We start from the raw sequence: 22,820 nt of genomic DNA on the forward strand, positions 1-22,820 counted from the left end.
TTCTCCGTAGCTTTTTGGTTCCTGTCCTGGAACTAGCTCTTGTAGACCAGGCTGGCCTCGAACACACAGAGATCCGCCTGCCTCTGCCTCCCTAGTGCTGGGATTAAAGGCGTGTGCCACCACCGCCTGGCAAAATAAATGTTTTTAAAATGTTACTGATCTCTTCCAGAAAAAGGTCACACTAAATGAACAAGTTGCCCTGGTCTGACTGCACTCCACCAACCCCATCTACTCCAGGAACTTGCTCTCCACACCCCCCAGTGCTAGAAGGAAGTAAGGAAAGAAGGAAGCAGCTTCAGGTACAAAAGTCTCCTGAGATAAATGAGCAAGTTGAAAATGACAGAAAATGAAAACAGCTCTGCTGTGTAGACACAGGTAACCTACTTATTGCTCTCAAAGGTGAAAAGCCCAGGCTCTTAGAAGACATTACTGTGACTGGCATGAGGTAGAAAATTACAGAGCCTAAGGTTTCTACAGGTTCCCAATCCTGGAAGAAGGCACAAATAATTTTCCTTTATGGCTTTTAATTCACGACTCGACTGTTAGAAGACAGTGCATGGGGCCTGGGCACAGGAAGCCAATCATTTACCACTAACCCCTGTGCTCTTGGGCCTGTGTCCAGAGAGATCCTAGCCCACAGACATGTCCAGTGGGGCTTTTAAAGAAGAGACTGCACTCTGAGCGCTGTAACACACCTATTCATCTGTATCAACAACCTATGGTGTCCAAGCTACGACCCCAAGTAGTAAACAGGAGCCACAAGACATGCTCACTAGCTAATAGCAAGTAGACATTAGACAGGTGTGTATACATAGGTTCACACAGGGAGAAAGAATGCCACTAACTTGTCCTTTACTTTCTGAGTTAGTATGTTGAGGACAAGGAAGCCACAGAGACCCAGTTAGAGCTGGAGTCAAGAAAGTAAGAGAAGTGTGTGAAGAGAAGGCCACCAAAAACTAAACTAATTCAGTATGAGCCAAAACTGAAAGACTGGTGTGAGCTCAAGATTTTCAGATGTACTCAGAGAGATGGAGAAATAAACACGGGCACATCTGAATACACATCCCATCTACCAAGAGGACAGACACAGCAGCAGTGCCATGTGTTGTACCCCCAAGAAGGAAGCCCACCACCTTGTGCCCAGATGGCTGAGTACCACTCTCCAGGGAAAGAAGTTGGGATCCTTGATGGGACAGCTTAAGGATGGGTGGGACTAGATGAGATGACTGTGGAACCCCTTGTGCCAGACAGTGAAGCAGTTCTCACTCAGAGAATGGAAATATGTTGCCAGGAGCCAGGGTGGAGGGACTCTCCCTAGCAAAATCTGGGACAATCTGAGTTTTACAATATATGAGTAACAGAACATAACTCCTTAAAAATTCAAAATGGGAAAACAGTCTCCAATGCAAATAGAGTGGAAGCTTAAGGAAAACTCTGCTATTTACATAGTTTCAAATGCCTCCCACTAAAATACATATTTACAAAGAGGAAGAGTGACTTCACCACATTATCCTAGCCAACCAGCTAGGACAAATCCACCCCTCCCCCAGCAGTGGCACTGAGAAGAGCCCTGTCTATTTCTGAGGTTCCCCCCAAAGTTTTTGCAGCAATCAAAACATGAGGATGCATCAGATGAATCCCAAGGGCCATTTCATGCAGCAACCTAACACTCATGGGTTGTACAGTGTCACCCAGAGCAGGGCGATAGCTAACACTGGCTAACATGAAATGCGGAGTGCAGCTGACCATGGGGATATACTGAGGGTCCAGCCCCCAACCCCTAAACTAAGACTATGCAAACCCTTTATATAAAACAGCACAACACTTTCACAGAAACTGCGCACATCTACCCATATTCTACAATTTATACCAGATTACTTTTAGTACCTACAAAAATGTAAATGCTGAATGGTTCTGCCTTAGAGAACAAAGCATGTTCAGTATAGACATATCCCAAAAAATTTGTTTTTTAAGTCTTCTTTTATCTCGTGTACGAATGTTCATGGACATATGTACCATGAGCATGCAGTGCCCATGGAGGCCAAAAGGCAGCATGGGATCCACTGCTGCTAGAGTTACAGCTGGTTTGTGACCTGCCATGTAGGACCTGGGAACAGAACCCAGGCTCCTTGCAAGTGCTCTTAACCACTAGCCATCTCTCTGATACCCCAAAGAATTTCAATCACCACATGGCTGAGTATGAGGGATTGGGACACTGGGGAGGGAGTGCACACCCTATCTTCTACTCTACAGAGCTGAAATGTTTTCTGAAAGGCTTCAGTCAAAAACATTTTGTTCAGGGCTGGAGAGATGGCTCAGAGGTTAAGAACATTGCCTGCTCTTCCAAAGGTCCTGAGTTCAATTCCCAGCAACCACATGGTGGCGCACAACCATCTGTAATGGGGTCTGGTGCCCTCTTCTGGCCTGCAGTCATACACACAGACAGAACATTGTATACATAATAAATAATTAAATAAATATTTAAAAAAAACCATTTTGTTCAAATTAGCTTTAATACTTTTACCATTTACACTGTAAAAAGCCCAAAACAAACAAAAATAAAAAAACAAGTAACTTTCTTTCTGAAAACAAAAAAAAGCTGAAGCACCTAAAATACAACTCATACTTAGTAATTCAACAAATTTAGCAAATATTTTCATGTAATTAATGATTTTTTAATCTCCAAACCATTTGTCAATATGCACTAAGCCCTTAATACTGACATAGAAAGATTCCTGACCAGGAATAAAAACTTAACACTCAATGAGCATTTCTTGGTGGCAATTGAGATTCAAATTCATTGTCTTATAACAACTCATATAACCCTCATAACATCCTGTTATTATCCCCACTTTTCGGTGAGAAAATTGATTCCTAAAGGAGGGAGGCCCTTGTTGCTCCTATATCCTGTTGTTGAGTGGGAAAGGTACCTGGGCACCCCAGAGTCTGGTTCACAGTCTTCAGAGAGAAAGAGTCTACTGTTTTGAAAATGCTCCCTAGGAATTCAGTCCAACATGCATGAGCCTGAAGCCCACTCTTTACATCCAACGATATATGGTGCAAGGTTGTAATGAGGAAAAATTAGAGACTATCTAAGCATACAATAAGAGGGGACAGGGGAATGATTACGGTTTGCTTCAACTATAGAATACCCTGCAGCAATTTTTTCAAACTGTGCCTTGAGCCAGACTGAATCATTGTCCCCCACAGATGTCCACACCTAGCCAATGTGACTTTAAACAAAGACTCAGCAGGATATGACCACCCTCTGGAAAGGCATCCTCCATCCTCTAGTCACTATAAGCTCTTTCTATCCAGCCAGGTGCGTGGTTCAGGTGGGGTGATAAACTCCAGAGTTTAGTTCTTTTGTTAGAAAGAAGTCAAGGAGCCAAGGATTATAAGTAGCTTCTATGAACAGAAGGAACTAGATTCTTTCCTGAGCCTCCAGAAAGAACCAGCTGTCAATACCTTGACTTACACAGGAAATGCATGTCAGTCTGTGCTAGTGCTAGGAAAAGGAGAATGTGCTAATGAAGTATTAAAGAAACCAGTTCATGTACAGAATGGACTAAACTGCCCCCACCCCCACTCCAGTTTTGGAGACAGATTCTCTCTACATAGCCCTGGCTGTTTTGGAACTCACTATGTAGATCAGGCTGGCCTCAAACTCAGAGATCCAACTGCCTCTGCCTCCCAAGTGCCGGCAAACCGACTTTTAAAATGCATTCATGGAGTTGGAGAGATAGCTCAGATTAAGAGTACGTGCTATTCTTGTGGAGGACATAGGTTTGATTCCCAGCACCCACATAATGGTTCACAGCCATCTGTAACTCCATCTCTATCATTCTCATCTTACCTTTGTGGACACCAAGCAAGCACATGGTACACATACATACATTTAGGCAAGATAAAAATAGAAGTTAATCTTAAAAGTTTTTTATGCATCTATGTACACAGGGAAAAAAATAATCAAAAGATAACTAACAAAATGATCCCTCTAGCAGGATGACTTATCCTTTTCCACTTTATTACATTTTCTTTACAGTGTAGAAATAGCTTTTATTATTTTTATAAATAGATAAATCATACTGTTTATTATTTTTAATAAATCATTTTAAATAAATTTTAAAGAAAGAAATCATATTTTCTGATAAGATAGCACAAAAATTCAACTGTTTGCTAAGCATGATTTCTGCGAGTTCAAGACCAGTCTGGTCTACATGGTTCTAGGACAGTCAGCACCACATAATGAAACCCTGTCTCGAAATAAAAACAAAAAGCTACATAGACCAGCCTGGTCTACAAGAGCTAGTTCCAGGACAGGCTCCAAAGCCACAGAGAAACCCTGTCTCGAAAAACGAAAAAAAAAAAAAAAAAAGCTACATAAAGGGGGCTGGAAAGATGTCTCAGAGGTTAAGAGAACTGGCTGCTGTTCCGGAGGTCCTGAGTTCTATTCCCAGCAACCACATGATGGCTCACACCTATCTATAATAAGATCTGGTGCCCAGAACACTACGTACATAATAAATAAATTTAAAAAAAAAGCTACATAAAGAAATCCTGTCTCAAAAAAAAAAAAACATAAAAACAGAACAACAAAAATCAACCATGTCAGACTTAACTATTTTGAAATACAGAGTGATCTTAAACTAATTCTCTCCAAAAGGCTGTTTCCACAATTTCTCTACAGTAGCCTTCCCAGCTAAGGGAGGTCACTGTTCCTTCTAGAAACTTCATAGGCATACTAACTTGTAGGACCTCTTGAGGCTGCCCCTGAATCTAACAAGTGTTGATCAGACTTAATTCCCAGGCATCCTTGTAGAAGACCTGGTTATCTTCTACAAAAAGCACACCCAAAAGATAGGCCTTCCACCAACGGTTTAACATGAGCATGACTACACCACTCATAGATGAACCCAAGATGAGTCCAACATCAAATACTGAATGGAAAAGACACCTGCACATCAAGAACGGATGCGGCAGGGTGCATGTGTAAGAGGGAGAAGGAGAGCAAGCTACAAGAGGCAGCTAATGTCCCCTTGCAGCTCTGAAATTCTACTTACAATGTGAAAAGTAAGAGAACATCACCAAGATTATAGTCCTGGGTATAATTTAAATATATCTGAAGTTATTTGCTTGAATATAACTTTAAAATCTAATTCAGATGAAAGGAAATGACCCTTATCACAGTCATCTAATTATGTCACTATGCCCTCCCTCTTAATAAACTAGTTTACTGAAATAACTCCAGTGAAGGCTGTTTAAACCATGAAAGGGTACTATTCAATTTAATTAAAAGTTGGCTGGAAAACGATTTCTTTTGTAACTTAATTGCACACTTGGCTGTATTCCCACTGTTTAACGGGCTAACAATTAAGCAGTGTCAGAAGATACTCTCTTAAAATAAAGGTGCATATGGAGGTCTCAAGGAGCCGTCAGTCAGCACTGTGTGAACAGAGAAGCCGAAGCATTTTCTGCCTGTCCCTGCAGAGTGTGCTCTTGGCTCTCAGCAGTCTCTCCCAGTCCCCAGACATTTAACAGGTACCAGCCAAACACAGATTGTGCCACCAAACTTCCTACTCTCCTCATTTTATCTGGAACGCATTTTCTTAAGGGTGAAAAAAAAAAACCATTGTCAAAATTAATAGAGCCTGAGTTTGGAGAGATGACTCAATGGTAAAGAGTACTTGGTGCTCTTCCAGAGGATGGGGTTCTATTCCCAGTATCCTCATTGCTCACAACTGTCTATAATGCCAGTTCCAAGGGATTTGATGCCCTCTTCTGGTCTCCTCAGGCAGTGGCGCACACACATACATACAGGCAAAACTCTCACACACATAAAATAAGTAAATAACAATAAAAATGATTAAAAGGGCTGGTCAGACAGTCCCATGGGTAAAGACACTTACTATACTATGCTAACCTGATGACCTGAGTTTGATCCCTGGAACCCCCATAAATTTAGGTGAGAAAAGAGAACCAACTCCACACTTGTCCTCTGACCTCCACAAGTGTGCTGTGGCACATGTGCACCTATACATATCATACATACATAGGTTTGTGAATCAAAACAGACTGTGCCTCAGTCTGTCACCTCCCAAAATCTGAACTTTTTTTTAAAGTTTTATTTATTATGTATACCATGTTCTACCTGCATGCATTCCTGCAGGCCAGAAGAGGGCACCAGATCTCATTACAGATGGTTGTGAGCCACCATGTGGTTGCTGGGAATTGAACTCAGAACGTCTGGAAGAGCAGGCAGTGCTCTTAACCACTGAGCTATCTCTCCAGCCCCAGAATCTGAACTTCTTAGAATTTCAGATCACTGGTTCTGAACCCATCTATACCACCTCAGAAAGGAAACAGTAATTAGCAATCAAGAGTTGCTAATAGGGCAGGCGGATCTCTGTGAGTTCGAGACCAGCCTGGTCTACAAGAGCTAGTTCCAGGACAGGCTCCAAAGCCACAGAGAAACCCTGTCTCGAAAAACCAAAAAAAAAAAAAAAAAAAGAGTTGCTAATAGGGGGCTGGAGAGATGGCTCAGCAGTTAAGAGCACTGGCTGCTCTTTTAGAGGACCCAGGTTCAATTCCCAGCACCCACATGGCACCTCGCAACTGTCTTTAACTCCAGTTCCAGGGGAGCCAACACCTCAAAGAGACAAACATGTATGCAGGCAAAACACCAGTGCACATAAAATGAAAATAAATACATAAATCATTTTTAAAAAGTTGCTAATGATGTACAACTTCCTCCCCAAAAGAAACCACTAAAAACACTCCTTGAAGGACCTGGGGGGAATGATCCAGGAGGCACGAGGACTTGAATTCAGATTCCCAAAATTTACACAAAAAGCTGAGCGTGGCAGTGCATACCCACAATCCCAGCACGGGGAGGCAGAGACAGAACCATCTCTGGGGGCACTGACCAGTTCAGAGTCCCTGTCTCAAAAAACTAGGGAGGTGCACGAACAATGAGACTCCTATAGAGCTCTGGCCTCCATATTCAAGTACGCGCGCGCACGCACGCGCGCGCGCACACACACACTCTCTCTCTCTCTCTCTCTCTCTCTCTCTTCCCGAACCGTCAGACTAGAATCAAAGAATATAAGGACATGATGGCAACAAGAAACTGACTAGAAAACACCCTCCTTCATTCCTAGGTGACGGGGTTGGGGGGAGCTGCCAACACTACATCACCTTTTTGAACAGTAACAGTCAACTCTTGCTTATGCAGGATGTCTGAGGGCTGCGGGGTCCTAATGGGTACGAGTGCAGCTCAGGTAGCCACGTCCCAGAAAAAAATAAAATAAAACAGCTCTGGGGCCAAATGTGTCACATACTAGAGGATAAAATTTCCGTGGCAAAGAGTGTTCCACATAAATGGAGGTGGGAGGGATGTGAGCTGTTATACAATGGAATATCATTTATCCATAAAGAGGATGAAATGATTCATGCTACAACCGTAAAAAAAAAAAAAAAAAAAAAAAGGACTGATTCATGCGACAAGATGAATTCTGGAACTAGGGCACCAAGAAACCAGGCACAAAAGGCTACGCGTGACTCCTGACGATTCCCATAAGGCAAGTCGAAAAAGACAGTATACTGGTGATCCGCAGACTGAACATGGACACTGACGACAACAGGGTCCCCGGGGTCTCGGGAGTGGTTCTCCAAGTGGCTTATAGTGCTGACACTGAGCAGTAACACTTACGTGACCCTGTGATAACTAACGGTAAGGGAGGTGTGGAGGGGCACGTTTTTAATTCCAACACCAGAGGCGGAAGGAGGATCAAGAGCTCGAAGCCAGCTTGAGCTATAATTAGACTTTGTCTCAAATACTATGTTTTTTCCCCCGTGTAAAAAGTAGTCGTGCAGATTTTAATGGAAGGAACTGCTTTTCTCTCCGTCCGGCTTCTCTTTCGCTTCCTAATCTAGAGGCTGGCACCCAGGATCAATCTGTTCCTCCTGTCACCTCAAAGCGCCACTCGGGAAAAACAAAACAAAACAAAACAAAACAAAAAAACCTACAGTAAATGCCAATATGAACCTTAACGTGCACGGACTGCAGGCCCGCTCCCTGGGGCTCGCAACCGCAGGGCCCTGCAGAGGAGGGCGGCGCGTGCGCACCACGGCGCGCAGGCGCAGGCCAGGCCGCCGCTCCGCCTGCTCCGGGCGAATTTCTGGCGAAGCCACAGCGGTGGCCGGCGGCCCCCACGCGGGGGAACGAGCGGCCGGGTCTAGGGCGCGGCCAGCTCTCGCCCGCGGCCGACTGACATACCTGCGTTCGCCTCAGGCTCAAGGTCGGCGGGCCGAGGGGAACGGCGCCTCCGCCGCCAACACGCCGTGACTCTCCATTCGGGGGATGTTTACTCGCAAGTCTCGCGAGACCACGCCGCTGAGGTGGGACAGGAGCAACGGCCTGGCGTGCCCCGCGCGCCCGCGACCTGCGTGCGCGCTCCCGACGTCCGGGCGCCAGAGGTGAGGAGGTCCAGAGATCTCGCGACATTTGCGGCCCTGGGGCGGAGCGAGGTCGGATCGCGCTCTAGCGATGGGGAGACACCGGGTCTTATGGTGGGCGGCGGCCGGCTTGCTGGCCTGAAAAGTGGGAAAAGGGACCTGCCGTTGCGAGCGCGAACTCCTGAACTACGTCCATAGCCCTGTTGGACCCTAGCGTCCAATCACCGAGGAGGAGGAGGAGTCGGAGTCGGAGTCGCCGCCGCCGCCCCCAAGAGACCATCTCTCACATCACAGCTGATGTAAAAGCATGAGGATTTTATTAATTCTGCCATGACAGGGTCCTCCAGCATTCGGGAGGCTAGAAGACCCTGAATGTCTGTAACAGTCTATTTTTAAAGGGGAAAACCACAGAATGGAGGGGTGTCTGGGGATTGTTCTTTAACTTATGATTGGTTTATACAAAGGGCTATTACCAATAATTGGCTGGAGAGTGGTTGCCAGATCAGATGAGGTAAGGAAAAACTTTTGAGGGTCACTTTGCCCCTTTCCCAGGGCCTAAGTCAAAACATCAGTCACTGAGTCGATACCTAAGGGTTATCTTGCCCCTATTCAATAACTGAGTTCTATTTGGAGAACATTCACAAGGACTCAGGGAGATGATGGAAAGTTCCCAACATTTCAGTGTGTGGGCAATTGTTAGGTCCTTGGTTCCCAGGGGTGAAGCGGGGAGCATTACTGCTGAGACTGAGAGTTGTCAGAAATGGCTTCAGAATTGTCTTAAAGTTCTACAGCCCCAGCTTCGTGGCCAGGGTCTATGGATCCTGCTAAATCATGACCCCAGCGCCTGAAGGCTTCCAGTGGCCTGGGTCTGTGCACCCACCTAAACTAACACCATTGCTGTTGAGATGAACTAAATCTATATGTTCTCCTAAACTAGCCCGTGGATCCAGCAGCCGGGATGGCCTCTGATGACCCGGTTTGTAACTACTGCCAGGGCTGTCTGCACCTTGGAAAACAGGAAGGGCTTTTATAAGACCAAATATTTACCGTTTTGAACAAAACAGCCAGGGTGAAAGTCTGCCTGGCAAAATGTAGTAGGATAGACCTAGTCTCAGCCTTAATTTAGTACTGAGTTGGACCACAGTTGGCCCTGGCACAGCCTATGTGTGGACAGCCAGCATGCTTGGGTGATGTGACTGAACCGAATAAAATGGTGGAGGCCACAAGCCAACCTAGAGTCCCAGGCTCACACCCTCAGGAGATGGGCCTTGACTACCAAGCCTGGTGTAGAAATTGGGTTGTTCATTGGAATCAGCAGCTGAGCAATCTTCCTGAAAGAGGATCTGGAGCAGGGTGCAGAGGAGACCCCGTGCAGAGCTCCTTGTGCTTTGCTCCTCAGGTGCTCCTTCAGAAAGTTCAATTTGGAAGCACGAGAGATGACTCAGCCGTTAAGAATTCACATAAACCAGGCATGATGGTGCACACCTTTAATCCCAGCACTCAGGCAAGGCAGGTGGATCTCTGGGTTTCAGGCCAGCCTGGTCTACAGAGCGAGTTCCAGGACAGCCAGAGAGCTCTGTCTCGAAATACTGTGTGTGTGGGGGGGGGGTGCATGTAAAACGGCACACTACTCCTGTAGAGGACCCAAGTTTAGATCCTGCAGCCACATTAGGCAGCTCACAACCTACCTGTAACTCCAGCTTCAGGGGATCTGATGTTTTGGGCCTTTGTGGGCACCTGTACTCCTGTGCACATGCGCACATAGACATACACTTTTTTTTTTTTTTTTTTTTTTTTTTTTTTTTTTTTGGTTTTTCGAGACAGGGTTTCTCTGTGGTTTTGGAGCCTGTCCTGGAACTAGCTCTTGTAGACCAGGCTGGTCTCGAACTCACAGAGATCCGCCTGCCTCTGCCTCCCAAGTGCTGGGATTAAAGGCGTGCGGCACCACCGCCCGGCATACACATTTTTTAAAGGCTATCTTGAGGCAGACATATGGTCTGCAGATGTAGCCCCACACCTTGAAAACATACTGCATTTGTTCCCAGGCTCCAGCATATCCCATGGATAGCCCATCTTGCGTGAGATGCTATGCAGAGACCCTACTGCCTGCCCACTGGCAAGAACTTCAGTCTTGCTCTCCTGCAGTACTCCCTACTACGTCACCACTCTCCCAAGGGGGTCAAGTCACTCCGCTACCTGGATCCCAGGAGCTAGAAGCCTTTTGCTGATGCAGGAGAAACTAGGAACCGTAAGTTGATGGTATAACGGATCTGTTAAGCCTGCTTAGGAAAGATTGAGTTACACACAGCAGACTTTAGCTAAAGGAATGCTCGAGGCTGAGTAGCTTGCTCACCAAACTGTAGGAAAGCAACGCTTGTTAGTTTAGGGTGCTGAGTGTTTCTGTTAAGATTTGTTCACTAAGAATGCCACCTGCAGAGCCATAACAAAAGGAAACAGCCAGGCTCACGGCTAGCCCTCAGGAACACTTCCATATCAAAGAACATGCTTCTGTTGGACCTTCCGAAGGACAGCACTGGGTTACAGCGCCACTGAACTGGCTCTCATTAAGTCTACGTCCTCTTAAGCAGAAGAGAGATTTTCTGCTGAGAGGCAGGGTGGCCCTGGTTAACAGCCTAGCAGCTGTCTCAGGGTAACTGATAATGGCTGTATTGTAAATCTCCCCATTCATCCGAACAGCCACACTTTGGGACTGAACTGCAACTGGGAGCCCTGAAACTACTGAAACCAATGGGGATTTCTGTCCAGAGCTGGTTCCCTTTGGGGCAGTAGCTAGAACCAGTCCCATGCTATTACTAGTTTCCTTTATTAGTCTCTAATTGCTGGAGTGACTTCTCACTGGGAAGGTGTGTTGAGTCCATAATACACTGTGTTCATGTATGTCCAGTGTTATAATCTAGAGAGAATTCAAGCATGCAGAGGACCTGTGCAGTTACCTGCAAACGCTATTTCCTTTGAGCCAAGGACCTGAAGCATCATCAGATTGTGGTGTCCATGGGGCTCCCAGTGCTGATCTCACACAGGTACCAGGGGATAACTGCTGGGTAACCAAGGGACCACACAGTTGCCAGAGCCACAGCTGTCCAGCACTGAGTGTTGAAACTGCATATACCACTCTCCTGGAAACATGTCAAAACTCAAAGCACATAGGAGGCACCGTCAGTCCTAAGTCAGGGACTGTGTCCAGCTCACTGTGGGTGGACAGGAGTAGAGGCTGAGGGCGTGGATCATCAGGTCTGAGGAGACACCACCAACCCTCTAGTTCTCATATATGGAGATTTTACATCACTGAGGAAAACAACAAAAAACAGCTGGTCAGGGGGCTGGAGAGTTCAGTGGTTAAGAGCACTTACTGCTCTTCCAAGGACTTGAGTTCATGCCCAGCACCCACATCAGGTAACTGTAACTTCTGTCCAGACATCTGACTCTTTCTTCTGGTCTCTGTGGGCACCTGCACACATGTGGCATACACTCACAGATATATAAATACAAAGAAAAATAAAACCTTAGGGACTGGAGAGAAGTCTCGAGGACCCAGGTTTGAACCCCACCACCCACATAGTAGCTCATAACCATGTATAGGTCCAGTTCCAGGGAATCTGCTGCCCTCTGGCCCCCAACAGCATCTGTATGCACATGGTGCACACACACTCACGCAGCCTCACAAATATACACATAATGAAATAAAAAACAAATGTTAAGAAAAACTGTTCATAACTTTACCTGTTCTCATTTTTTTCTTCCCACTTTTTAAAACCTACTACAACTGGCTTTTGTACCCACCACAAAATTAAAATGGCTCATGATGAGTGACCCACACTCATCATGCCAAGTCCATAACCCATCCTCACCTACTCAGCCATCAGCAGATAAGAGCAAGATCCTTCGGGTGCTCTGCAGGCAGTGGGCACATTGATGTGCGCCCTGCTGTTTAATCAGTGACAGTCACAGGTGTCAACTTCTGCTCATCCTGTCTACAAGGGACAAGGCAGTGACACCTTCTGAAGGAAACAGTGATGCTTTTATTGATACATTTCAATTCACAGGGTAAGTTACAAAGGTTCAAGTTCAGAGCTCCTCCTTCCTTGGTTCAAACAAACAAACAAAAACCCACCATGTCCACAGTGAGAAGAGTAACTCTCAGCGGAGGGGCTGAGTCTGAAAGCTTGGAAGCCTAAGGATGCCTGTTGGTCTTCTGCTGGCGCCATGGATCACTGTGCTCTGAGTCTGCAGCAGTGTTCTAGCTGAGTCCTGCTGAGGGGCATCACTACAGTCATAGCAAGAGCTCTGCGGTGTAGCTGACAAGTCTGCATACTGGACCACAGGAACTCACACAGAACGACAGTGTGTTCCTGCTATGGTTTCTGCTTCCTGAACCGTGGTTTCACTATGTGCTCCATGATAGCCTTGAACTCCTGAGTCTCCTGCCTCCCCCCACCCCCATGGGATCACGCCTGGTGATGTTTCAAGCGGAATTGCTGTTGCTTATCACATATTCACCCAAGTTCCTTCAGTACAACAGAAGCTTCCAACCACTGGTCTCCTGCCATTACCTCCAAGCGTGGGGTTCTGCACATGTTTTGAAGACATAATTGAGGACAGGAAGAATTTCAACCTTCTGGATCTGAGGCCCAGCTAGAAATGCCACAGGGGATGTCGTGGGCAAAGCGCATATTCAACATAAAAGCACACAGGGCCTACAGATGATGGAATGTCACCTAAAATAATTCTACACAAGTCCCAGCATCTCACCCATTTTCATCCAGGCACAGCATCAGCACTACAATGTTAAGCGCCACATCCCTCCATTCTGCACTCGATGCCATGACCTATGAATTCCCAAGTGCCAGCTGTAAAACCCTTATAAGTGATTGGTTTTATAAGACCAAATTAAACACAGTAAGTTTCAGTGCTCACCCATATTGTGGGGGTTTGTGTAAATTATCTTCACACCAATAAAGGCATTCCCTATAATGTATACATTCATTACACAGGCCAAAAATGAGTTTCTAACACCATTTCCACAATACCACATGACACACATGAACGTTGCTTATATTTTAACCACTATTCTACAAACACTTGATTTTATCAACAGTGCTCCTGGGATGAAATTGGGTTACATAGAAAAGTATATGAAAACCAGCTATAAGCAGTTACAACATGGATGTACTGAGAAATCACTCCTTAGCCACAATTTTACCTTAGAAATCAAGACAACCCATTATGTATTCCAATCTAGAAATGAAACCCTCCCATAGAATTAGACAAAAACCACGCAAAGGAAGCAGCATCAGACATGGTTAAGCCCACGACAGAGCTGGGCAGGCTTTTACCACGTGAAAAGGAGTAACCTGGACCTTTAATATGGTAAGGCTCCCCATTACCTCGTCCTGACAAAGACTCTATTAAAGTCATATCAACAACATTGCTCAGACACACAGCACACAGTACACACATGGTTCTAGGGGGACCATAGGGAAAGACAGCGTGCACACACATGCCCCCACATGGAGCTATATGGTGTGACACACACATCTACTGCTTATACCACCTGCACTCACAGTTCACAGTTAGAAAATAACACTTTTCTGTTGTCTTCCTGATGAACATTATTATATATTTTCTTTTGAGATAGGTTTTAACTATATATCCCTGGCTGGCCCGAAACTATAGCCCAGACAAACTCCCAAAGATCCACCTGTCTCTACCTCCCGAGTGCTGGGACTAAAGGCATGAGCCACCATGCCCAGCATAATGAACCAGCATGAAAGCCAATACTATAATCACCTATAAGAGGAAACCAGCTCCTTCCAGGAGCTGGCCAGTCACATTCTAAGTGCTAGGGAAGCCTTCTGTTCTGTTCTCAGGCTTTGTGACTACGTGCCCTGGGCCACCCATGTGGTCCCTGAGGTTTTTCTCACAGACTGAAAGTCGGCCTCATGAAAGATGGTAACACACTAGGTACTCAGGAAGAGACAATATGCAGGTGAACTACATGTGTTTTCCAAATGCCGGAATACTGCAGGTTACTGTGGCTTGGCCCAGCTTCTCCAAAGCTTCCAGATTCAGGCTTGGCAAGATAAGGCCTCTTTCCGTAGGGAGCGGTTGAGAAGGTTTGCTCCCCACACCCAGAGCCACTCAGGCATATACTGTGCGAAAAGAAACTACAAATGAAAGAGAGAGACATGGTTAGAATCCTAAACCATCAAAGCTGAAGAAATAAGGGTACAGATCAGTATGGGATCTAGCCCTGTTAACAGACATCTAGTGACTGCATTAAACAGTCTCTGGGCCCTTTCCATACTGAGGTTTGCTTCTGCATAGGGTAGTCACTGCAACTCAGTCAAGGCAGAACAAAGACAAGATGCCCCATCATGATGCCCACCATCAGTGCCCACTCCCTTTCTGCATGCTCCTGGGAACATATGTCTTAAGTAAATCATTCTAAATCCAAGAGAAGCTAAAGCTGTACCACCCTGAACAGGATTTCATCTACATCCAAGGAGATGAAAGGAGTCTTATGGGGGTCCCTTGGGAGGACCTGGGAATGGCTCACAGCACAGATAATTCATCCACTGCTGTCTTGACCATGCTGTACTTCTCTATTGGCTCTGGCTGGGACTTTTCCCTTGTAGTTATTGCTTCCTCTGAATGCAATTTCCCAGGGTCACAAAGGGCTCAGTTTTATGAAGATTTCAACTCTGCCCTCCAATCCAAGTTCTTCCCGTGGCAGAACTGAGCTGCTGGGAATTGGGCGCACTGGAGCCACTGAGGAAGGGTCTTGTCCATCTCCACCAGGCTTCCCTCAGTCATCCTCATCTAGGCTAGACCTCTTTCCTCCTTTGTCCTGCCATGCTGAGACTCTTGCCTGGTTCTTCTCCTTACATGCTCTCTGTATGGCGTTATCAAACACTGCCAACCTGCAAACCTGTCTCCAATACAAGTCCCTCACCTGGATGCCCACCTGTGTAACTGCCACCTCAGCTTCTCTGCACAAGTCCCCAGGACCCTGGTCCCACTAGCTTCCATCATGCCTGATGACCTCTTCTCCAGCAGCCACCCATCTGGACCAGAGTGGCACCAACGCTTCCTCCCCTCCTGCTCCATCTATCACTGTGTTACACATCTCCAGGCAGGACACACCACTAACGTGATGTTCACCGCTTGAGCAGAGATCCACCATGCATGTCTGCTATCCACTTCCTCCTCCCAGCAACAAACAAATGCAGAACACCGTTCTCACTAAACACCCACAGGAGGCCAACTGGAGTGAGACACTGTACCATTCCTATGACAAATCCCCAATCTGTTTCTTAGAGCTAAAGAATGACAGGGAGTTGAAATCTTCATAAAACTGAGCCCTTTGTGACCCTGGGAAATTGCATTCAGAGGAAGCAATAACAACAAGGGAAAAGTCCCAGCCAGAGCCAATAGAGAAGTACAGCATGGTCAAGACAGCAGTGGATGAATTATCTGTGCTGTAAAACAGAAACTGGCTGGAGAGATGGTCCAGTGGTTAAGAGAGCTGGCTGCTCTTCAAGAAGACTGGAGTTCAGTTCCCAGCAAACATCAGACAGACCCCAACTACCCAGAACTCCAGCTCCAGGGGATCTGACACTCTCTTATGACCTCTGTGGGCACTGCAATCATGTGCACATACCCAGAGAAACATATGTAAACACATAAAATTAAAATTTCAAAATGCTTTAAAAGGGCATCACCCTAAAAATTAGTGGGGAAAAAGACAAAAGAAACAGACTAGCAAGGTTGAAAACTTAAAGTTTTAACAGCTCTGTACAGAAAACTACTCTGAGCACTAAATAGCATCATAGACTCTCCTGGCAGAAAATACATTAAAGTACATTTAAAAATACATAGAATTTAGGGCTCCATGCTTCCTAAGCAAGCAGTCAAGCACTGAGCAACATCCCTAGTGTTCGTTCTCTCTCGTTCTCTCTCTCTCTCTCTCTCTCTCTCTCTCTCTCTCTCTCTCATTTTAAACTTTTTCTATTTTGAGACAAGGTCTTGATAAGTTGCCCAAGCTGGCCTTGAACTCACTCTACATTTCAGGCAGGCTTTGCAATCCTTCTGCTGCAGCCTCCAAAGCAGCCGGGATTATAAGCCTCCACTTAGGTGAAGAATACATTCTAGAGTTCATTAACGTGGACCAAATCCACCTGCCATTAAGATGTTGGTGTTTCAGATATGGTCAAAATATTTCGTCATGATTTGTTCTCATGGCTGCATCTCCAAGACAACTTTAAGGCCTTGGAGCCACTTTTCACTTTTTGTTTTTGTTTCAAGAAAGAAAAGGTCTCACTACATAGGCCGGGCTGACCCTAAGTTGAGATCCTCCTGCCTACTGAAGAGATGGCTGGGCTACCATTTCTAGCCTTAAACTACTTTTCAGGTTTCTTTGCTCAGTTCTTGAGAAATACAGACTCAGAAAGAGCTACCAAGACAGCATTTTAGACAAACCTATAGTTCTGAGCCTTTAGACGAATATAAGAATTATCTGTTGATTTGCTCACATTTATTTTGTCATAGTAAACTAAATTATCTTGATGTGCAATAGCCCCCGAAGTATTTAACTCATAATCAAAAATGCTCAGTAAAATCTAAATCTAGTAACATCTATTTCTAGTCCAGATAATAAGAAACAAATTACTATAAATCTTTAGTTACTGCCCCTTGTGATTAAAATTGTAATTTTAAATATTTCATAAAGTTCAAATTTTTTTCTTTTTTTTCTTTTTTTTGGTTTTTCAAGACAGGGCTTCTCTGTGTAACAGCTCTGGCTGTTCTAGAACTCACTTTGTAGACCAGGCTGGCTTTGAACTCACCTGCCTCTGCCTCCTAAGTGCTGGGATTAAAGGCATGAGCCACCACACCTGACAGAAGCTCAAATATATTTCAAAATATTTTTAATTACACTGATTTGTGTGTGTGCGCACGCACCGTGGTGTGTGTAGAGCTCTGAGGACACCTTGTGGGAGGCAGAGCTCTTCCACCACGTGGGTCTCGGAGATCAAACTTAGATCATCAGGCCTGGTGGCAAGCACCTTAACCTGTTGAACCATCTGGCTGGCCCCTAAATACTCTTAAGATATTTGTTTTGTCCAGGCAGTGGTGGTGTACACTGAGGCAGGTGGGTCTCTGTGAGTCCAAGGTCAGCCTGGTCTACAAGAGCTAATTCCAGGGCAGCTAGGGCTGTTACACAGAGAAACCCTGTTTCTAAAAATTAAAAAGATCTTTATTTTGTCTCAACAACAACAACAAAAAATCTTAGGAAACAGTCTATGTTTCCTGAGTAAACAAATCCAGGAATACATGGAGATTTACTTGACATGATGGTGATACACTTACGGCCCTATCTTAGGGCTTCCTGAACTGGACTGTGCACATAGCACTTCCCCTTTGGGCATCACCAATATCTCTGCACTGAAATCCCTATTCAAGCACCAAGTAGCTTCACATTCCCCCCATGCACCAAAGTAGCCTATATCATGTTTTGGGGGAAAATGAGAAAACTTGAAAATCGTTACAGTAATCCCCACACATGAGCATCTAGAGCTGTAAGCGCAATCACTGAGAATGTGAGGTGTGAGCAAGGATTCCCAACCCTCGGTCCCTGGCATGGCTGACAGAGCGTTTGCCCTGAAGGCATGGGGCTACCTGAATAGAGTGGGACCAGTAGCCTGTGGTCCTTTTCGAAATGCCCAGGGTCGACACCGCGTGCTGAGCATACACTCTCGGCGAAGGTGCCAGCCACGGGCACCTGTGCAGGAAGCTGCCAGGCGTAGTCACACTGGTGGTCACGTGGAAGGGGATCAGACTCTGCACGAAGATCCCTTTAGAGGCGTACTCATACTGCAGGGCTCGGCTGAAGTGGTCCAGGTAGGCCTGAAGGGAGAGGGGGGCAGAAGGGGAGGACTTTGAATCTAGAAGGACCTTGAAAGAAAACCCAGGAGCAAAAGACTTGCCTATTCCCATCTCAGGGAAAATGGCCAGCATAAGCAAAAGGAGCTGACTGCTCCCTGACCATCCCACAGGAAGAAGAGCCTGACCTTGGATGCAGAAAAGGCCGCCAGCTGTGGTGTAGGCTTGCAGCAGGAGCCAGAAGACACCGTGACGATGGCGCCCTTCCTTCTCTCCACCATTCCTGGAAGCACTATGTGGACCATCAAGCTTGCAGCCGCAATGTTCACATTCACAATGTCCCAGAGCGTGTCCTCAGGAATCTGGGTGAAATACTGGGGGTAGGGGTAGAACGCACCCACGTCATTCACCAGGATGCCAATGTCTCTGTCTCTCAGGGCTTCTCGGATTGGAGCATAAATCTCCCGGCCTCTGCTGAAGTCCGCCACCATGACAACTGTCTCCACCCTATAGGTATCAGCTATGTGCTTGGCCACAGCCTGCAGCTTCTCTTCTTCCTGGCCAATCAGGATCATGTTGAGTCCCCGGCTTGCTAACTCCTCAGCATAGGCCTTCCCAATGCCATCTGTGGCCCCTGTAAGGCAAGCCAGGAGGCATGAGTGTGTTGAAGCATGGTATCCTTACAGAGAACCAGAACTGCTCACGGTTGATCTCATCAGAGAAAATCACACACTAGGGGGAAAATGCATAACATCTGTCAGTAAAGGACTATGCTAAATTGATAAGGTGAACCATAATGCTAAAGATACTCAGGCAGGAACTAGCCAGAGGCTCAGTGCTTGCTGCTAAGCCTGATGACCTGAGTTCAAACTCCAGGACCCACATGGTGGAAGGAGAGAACTGACTCCCAAAAGTTGTTCCCAGGCCTTTAGACGTACACATGGCACACACATGTGTGCATGCACACAACACACATACACACACACGAATGCATGCACTCATGCATGCACTCCAAGCTACCCTGGCAGACAGACCAGGAACTGCTCACACTCAGCCCGCTGGAGTAGGATACTGTGGAATCTGCTTCCAATCTCACCCCTGGCTTGCTTAGGTGTCAGGATGAGCTTTCTGGGACACAGAAATACATCACAATGCAATTCAAAACAGATAAAGCATTTCTGAGAACTTTGACAACCCCAAAGGACAATTTCAAAACAGACAGCAGAAAAGACTGTGAGAGGCAGGAATGGGGAGCTGGGGAGTAGGAGCTGGAGTAATGAGGGGGATGCCTTGGAGGATAGGGCTCCCTGAAGTGAAGTGGGAAGAAGGGAAGAGCACAGAATGAGGTCTCAGCAGGAGGCAGAAGCCTCCACTTAAATTCTATAGCTGCCTGCTGGAAACACTGACTTAAAATACAACCCAAAGAGAAAGACCACTGGAGCTGAGATAAAGTTACCACTGATGACAGCCCATCTTCCATACTGCTTGATGAGGTCGGGCCTGCTCCCCAGGCGAGGGATGAAGTGCAGCCTGATCAAGCTGTAGAAGTCACAGATGACGGTGATGCTCTTTCTGGCTGTGTACCAGGCTCCTACCAAGGCCAGGGCTTCCATATAGCAATTGCAAGACCTGGCGATCTCCCTGTACAAGAGGTAGAAGCTGTCAACAGCAGCCATGGCAACCTGCAGGGAAAAGAAGAGAGAGCTGCATTTTGTGGACTTCCTCAGGAGCAACAAACTTCTGAGGGCACACAACCTGAGACTGTCACCACCGCATGACCTCATGTCTAACACCTGTGGCTTAGGAAGTGCTGGCCTTCCAAGAGATTATTCAACAGAACTACTCGGCTATGGAATTCCTCCCAAAATCCCGACTCGGAGCTACAAGCAGTCTGAACAAATAGAAACATGAGTGCCCTACTTCAGAGCTGCAGGAGGCACGATTATCACTGATGAAAGCTGGAAAGTGTCCAGCTCCCCAGTAAGTACAGAGGACCTACTACCTCAACAGTGACAAGTAGAATAAACACAAGTAGTGACAGAATATGACCTTGGTCCCCGAAAACATGAATATTAAATAAAAGGAGCACCCCTAAAACACGAGATGATGATGCCCTCCTGCAACAGCAGAGCAACACCCCCCCCCCACACACACACACACAGACACACATACAGCCTGTTACTAACTTGGTTTGCCTGGTATTTTCCCTCCTGGCCTCTAGGTTTGAGAAAGTCGCACACACCTCTTCTAGGTATGTACATAGCAAACACTAAAGGGCAGACTCGTCCCAAGTATTGTGTTAAGGATCCAAGACAGAGGCAGGCATTTAACAATTAAAATGCAAGCTCATCTGGATATCTTAACCTATGAGCAGAGGGGACCCTGGAGAGGTGGACAGAGGCCAGGCACAGTCTTGATGGCATGACCAAGGGCTGTGCTCCATCCTGGACCAGGGCAGAGGAGCCGCTGCAGTCAGATCCAGTGCACACTGGATGGCCAGAGGAGCCTGAAGGCTCACATGCATAGTAAGACAGTGGAGGCTTGCACAGGCAACTCGATTCTAAGTACCACCCCCTCTCCCTCAGAAAAGAAAACATAAAGCTTGTGGGAATGACTTCTGGAAGGAAATCCATTTAAAGTGAGAGGTGGGAAGTCCTGGAAACAGTCAACACAGCGGTAAAAATGGCACAAGTCTTGGGGATGGAGTGAGTGCCCTCTGTGTCTCCTGTGATGTAATTTGCGATCTATCAAGTTTTGCCTAGGGAAAATGAAACACACTAACCACCGAGCAGGAACCTGTGAGCACATGGCCTCCCAAGGCACAGGGAAGCATGAAGAGAAAACTGAGCAGCAGCCAGACAGAAGACATGCAAGCTGCGGAGGCCCTGAGCACACAGTGCACTCTCCCCAGTACGTTCCACATTTCCACCATGTGGGAGAAATCAAGCTGACGTCACAGTATGTTTTGAAAGCTATTCTCAACCTGTATAGTGGTGTGGACACGTAATTTGGGAGGCTGAGGACGGAGGAGTCCCAGTTTGAGGCCAAAAAGCTGGGCTATTTAAATAATAAGACCTTGCTCCAAAAAAAATAAAAATAAAAATATAAAAAACAAGAAAAAAAAATCAGACCCCAGCTGAACTGGTGGTATATGCCTTTAATCCCAACATTGGGAAGGCAGAGGTAGGTGGCTCTCTGTGAGTTCAAAGCCAGCCTGGTTTACATAGTAAGTTCTAGACCAGCCAGGGACACACAGAGACTGCTTAAAAAAAAAAAAAAAATCAACTACTGGAGAGGCTAAAGTGGGAAGATCGAAGTTCAAAGCCAGCCTGGAACTTAATGAAAAAATATCTAAGGATGGGGAGGGGGTGAAAGTGTTACTCAGTCACTTATTCAACATGAAGTCCTGACTACAAGCACCAGCACCGTAAAGAAAGGGAGGAAGAAAAGAAAGAGGGAGAGAAAACGGAGGGAGGGGGATGAAAAGATGGAGCTACTGCCCTTCTGCCCCAGCTTTCCCAAGACTCTGAACACCAGTACAGCAAATCCAGCAGAAGGTGCTGACCTCGGGGTTCTGCTCTCCTCACCGTCAGCCCCAGTCTTCTTTCTCTTAGCCTCTTGCGGTCAGCTCTGCCCTGAGAGGCAGCTGCGAAGGGGAAAGGAAGCCAACAACAAACAAACAAAACTCAGGCTCAGCTGGGAACAGTTTATGCAAAACTAAGACCAATGCTTTCAAAACAAAGCAAAACTAAAAAGTATGTGCCTGGGGACAGTCCCCTGGCCTTGCAGGCAGTGGAGAGGGCATTCCTTCCTCGTCCTGACTCTTCTTAGGAACACAGCATCAGAAAGGACAAAATTCCATTCCATCCAGGTGAGCTGGGGGATCAACAGCAATCTATACTGCCTAAGAGCACCTGGCTATGGTCTCTACACCTGCCTGTGGAAGGGTCACCCTCTCTCTCCAGACCCTTCCTCAGCCCCCCACAACACCTGCTTCAATTTTCCACACCACAACAACCAGCCTGTGTAGGCCACGCCCAAAGCCTGGTAGATTCTGGCTGGCCTGGTTGAACCCAGGTGCCCAACACTTTCTCACCGCTGGCAGAAGTAGCAGGAACGTGAGGGGCTTAAAGGAGGGGGATGATTTGGGAGGCTTGGTAGGATTCTCCATTTCCCCCTGGAGACCCTTCCCCAGCCACTGTCATGAACTGCTGAGACCATGGCCCCACCAACTGTGAGGTGTTCCGTAGAAACAGGCACTGACATCCCTGGTGTGCTGGAGTCTTGACATAAGAAACACCATGCAAAACCGGACGATGGTGGCGCACGCCTTTAATCCAAGTACTCGGGAGGCAGAGGCAGGCGGATGTCTGGGAGTTCGAGACCAGCCTGATCTACAGAGCTAGTTCCAGGACAGGCTCCAAAGCCACAGAGAAACCCTGTCTCGAAAAACCAAAAAAAAA

The 22,820-nt window shown here is 46.5% G+C and overlaps 2 protein-coding genes across 3 annotated transcripts in view; both read right to left on the bottom strand.

Annotated features, from left to right (window-relative positions):
- Positions 1 to 8,399, bottom strand: part of Mbtps1 (membrane bound transcription factor peptidase, site 1) — a 56,165-nt gene extending 47,766 nt beyond the window's left edge. Inside the window, exon 1 of the mRNA XM_005345747.3 lies at positions 8,279 to 8,399. The gene's annotated coding sequence lies outside the window, so the exon portion shown is untranslated. The remainder of the gene's footprint in view (positions 1 to 8,278) is intronic.
- Positions 8,400 to 12,487: 4,088 nt separating this feature from the next.
- Hsdl1 (hydroxysteroid dehydrogenase like 1) overlaps positions 12,488 to 22,820 on the bottom strand; it is a 15,221-nt gene continuing 4,888 nt past the window's right edge. For both annotated transcript variants that reach the window (XM_005345748.2, XM_026778703.1), the window contains exons 2-5: positions 19,814 to 20,039; positions 18,546 to 18,991; positions 18,154 to 18,381; positions 12,488 to 14,642 (exon numbers count right to left, since the gene is read on the bottom strand). In XM_005345748.2, coding sequence (XP_005345805.1) covers positions 14,544 to 14,642; positions 18,154 to 18,381; positions 18,546 to 18,991; positions 19,814 to 20,033 — 993 coding nt within the window. In that variant the 5' untranslated portion in view covers positions 20,034 to 20,039 and the 3' untranslated portion in view covers positions 12,488 to 14,543. The remainder of the gene's footprint in view (positions 14,643 to 18,153; positions 18,382 to 18,545; positions 18,992 to 19,813; positions 20,040 to 22,820) is intronic.

Source organism: Microtus ochrogaster, chromosome 4, assembly GCF_000317375.1.
Source record: "Microtus ochrogaster isolate Prairie Vole_2 chromosome 4, MicOch1.0, whole genome shotgun sequence".
Taxonomy (NCBI): Eukaryota; Metazoa; Chordata; class Mammalia; order Rodentia; family Cricetidae; genus Microtus; species Microtus ochrogaster.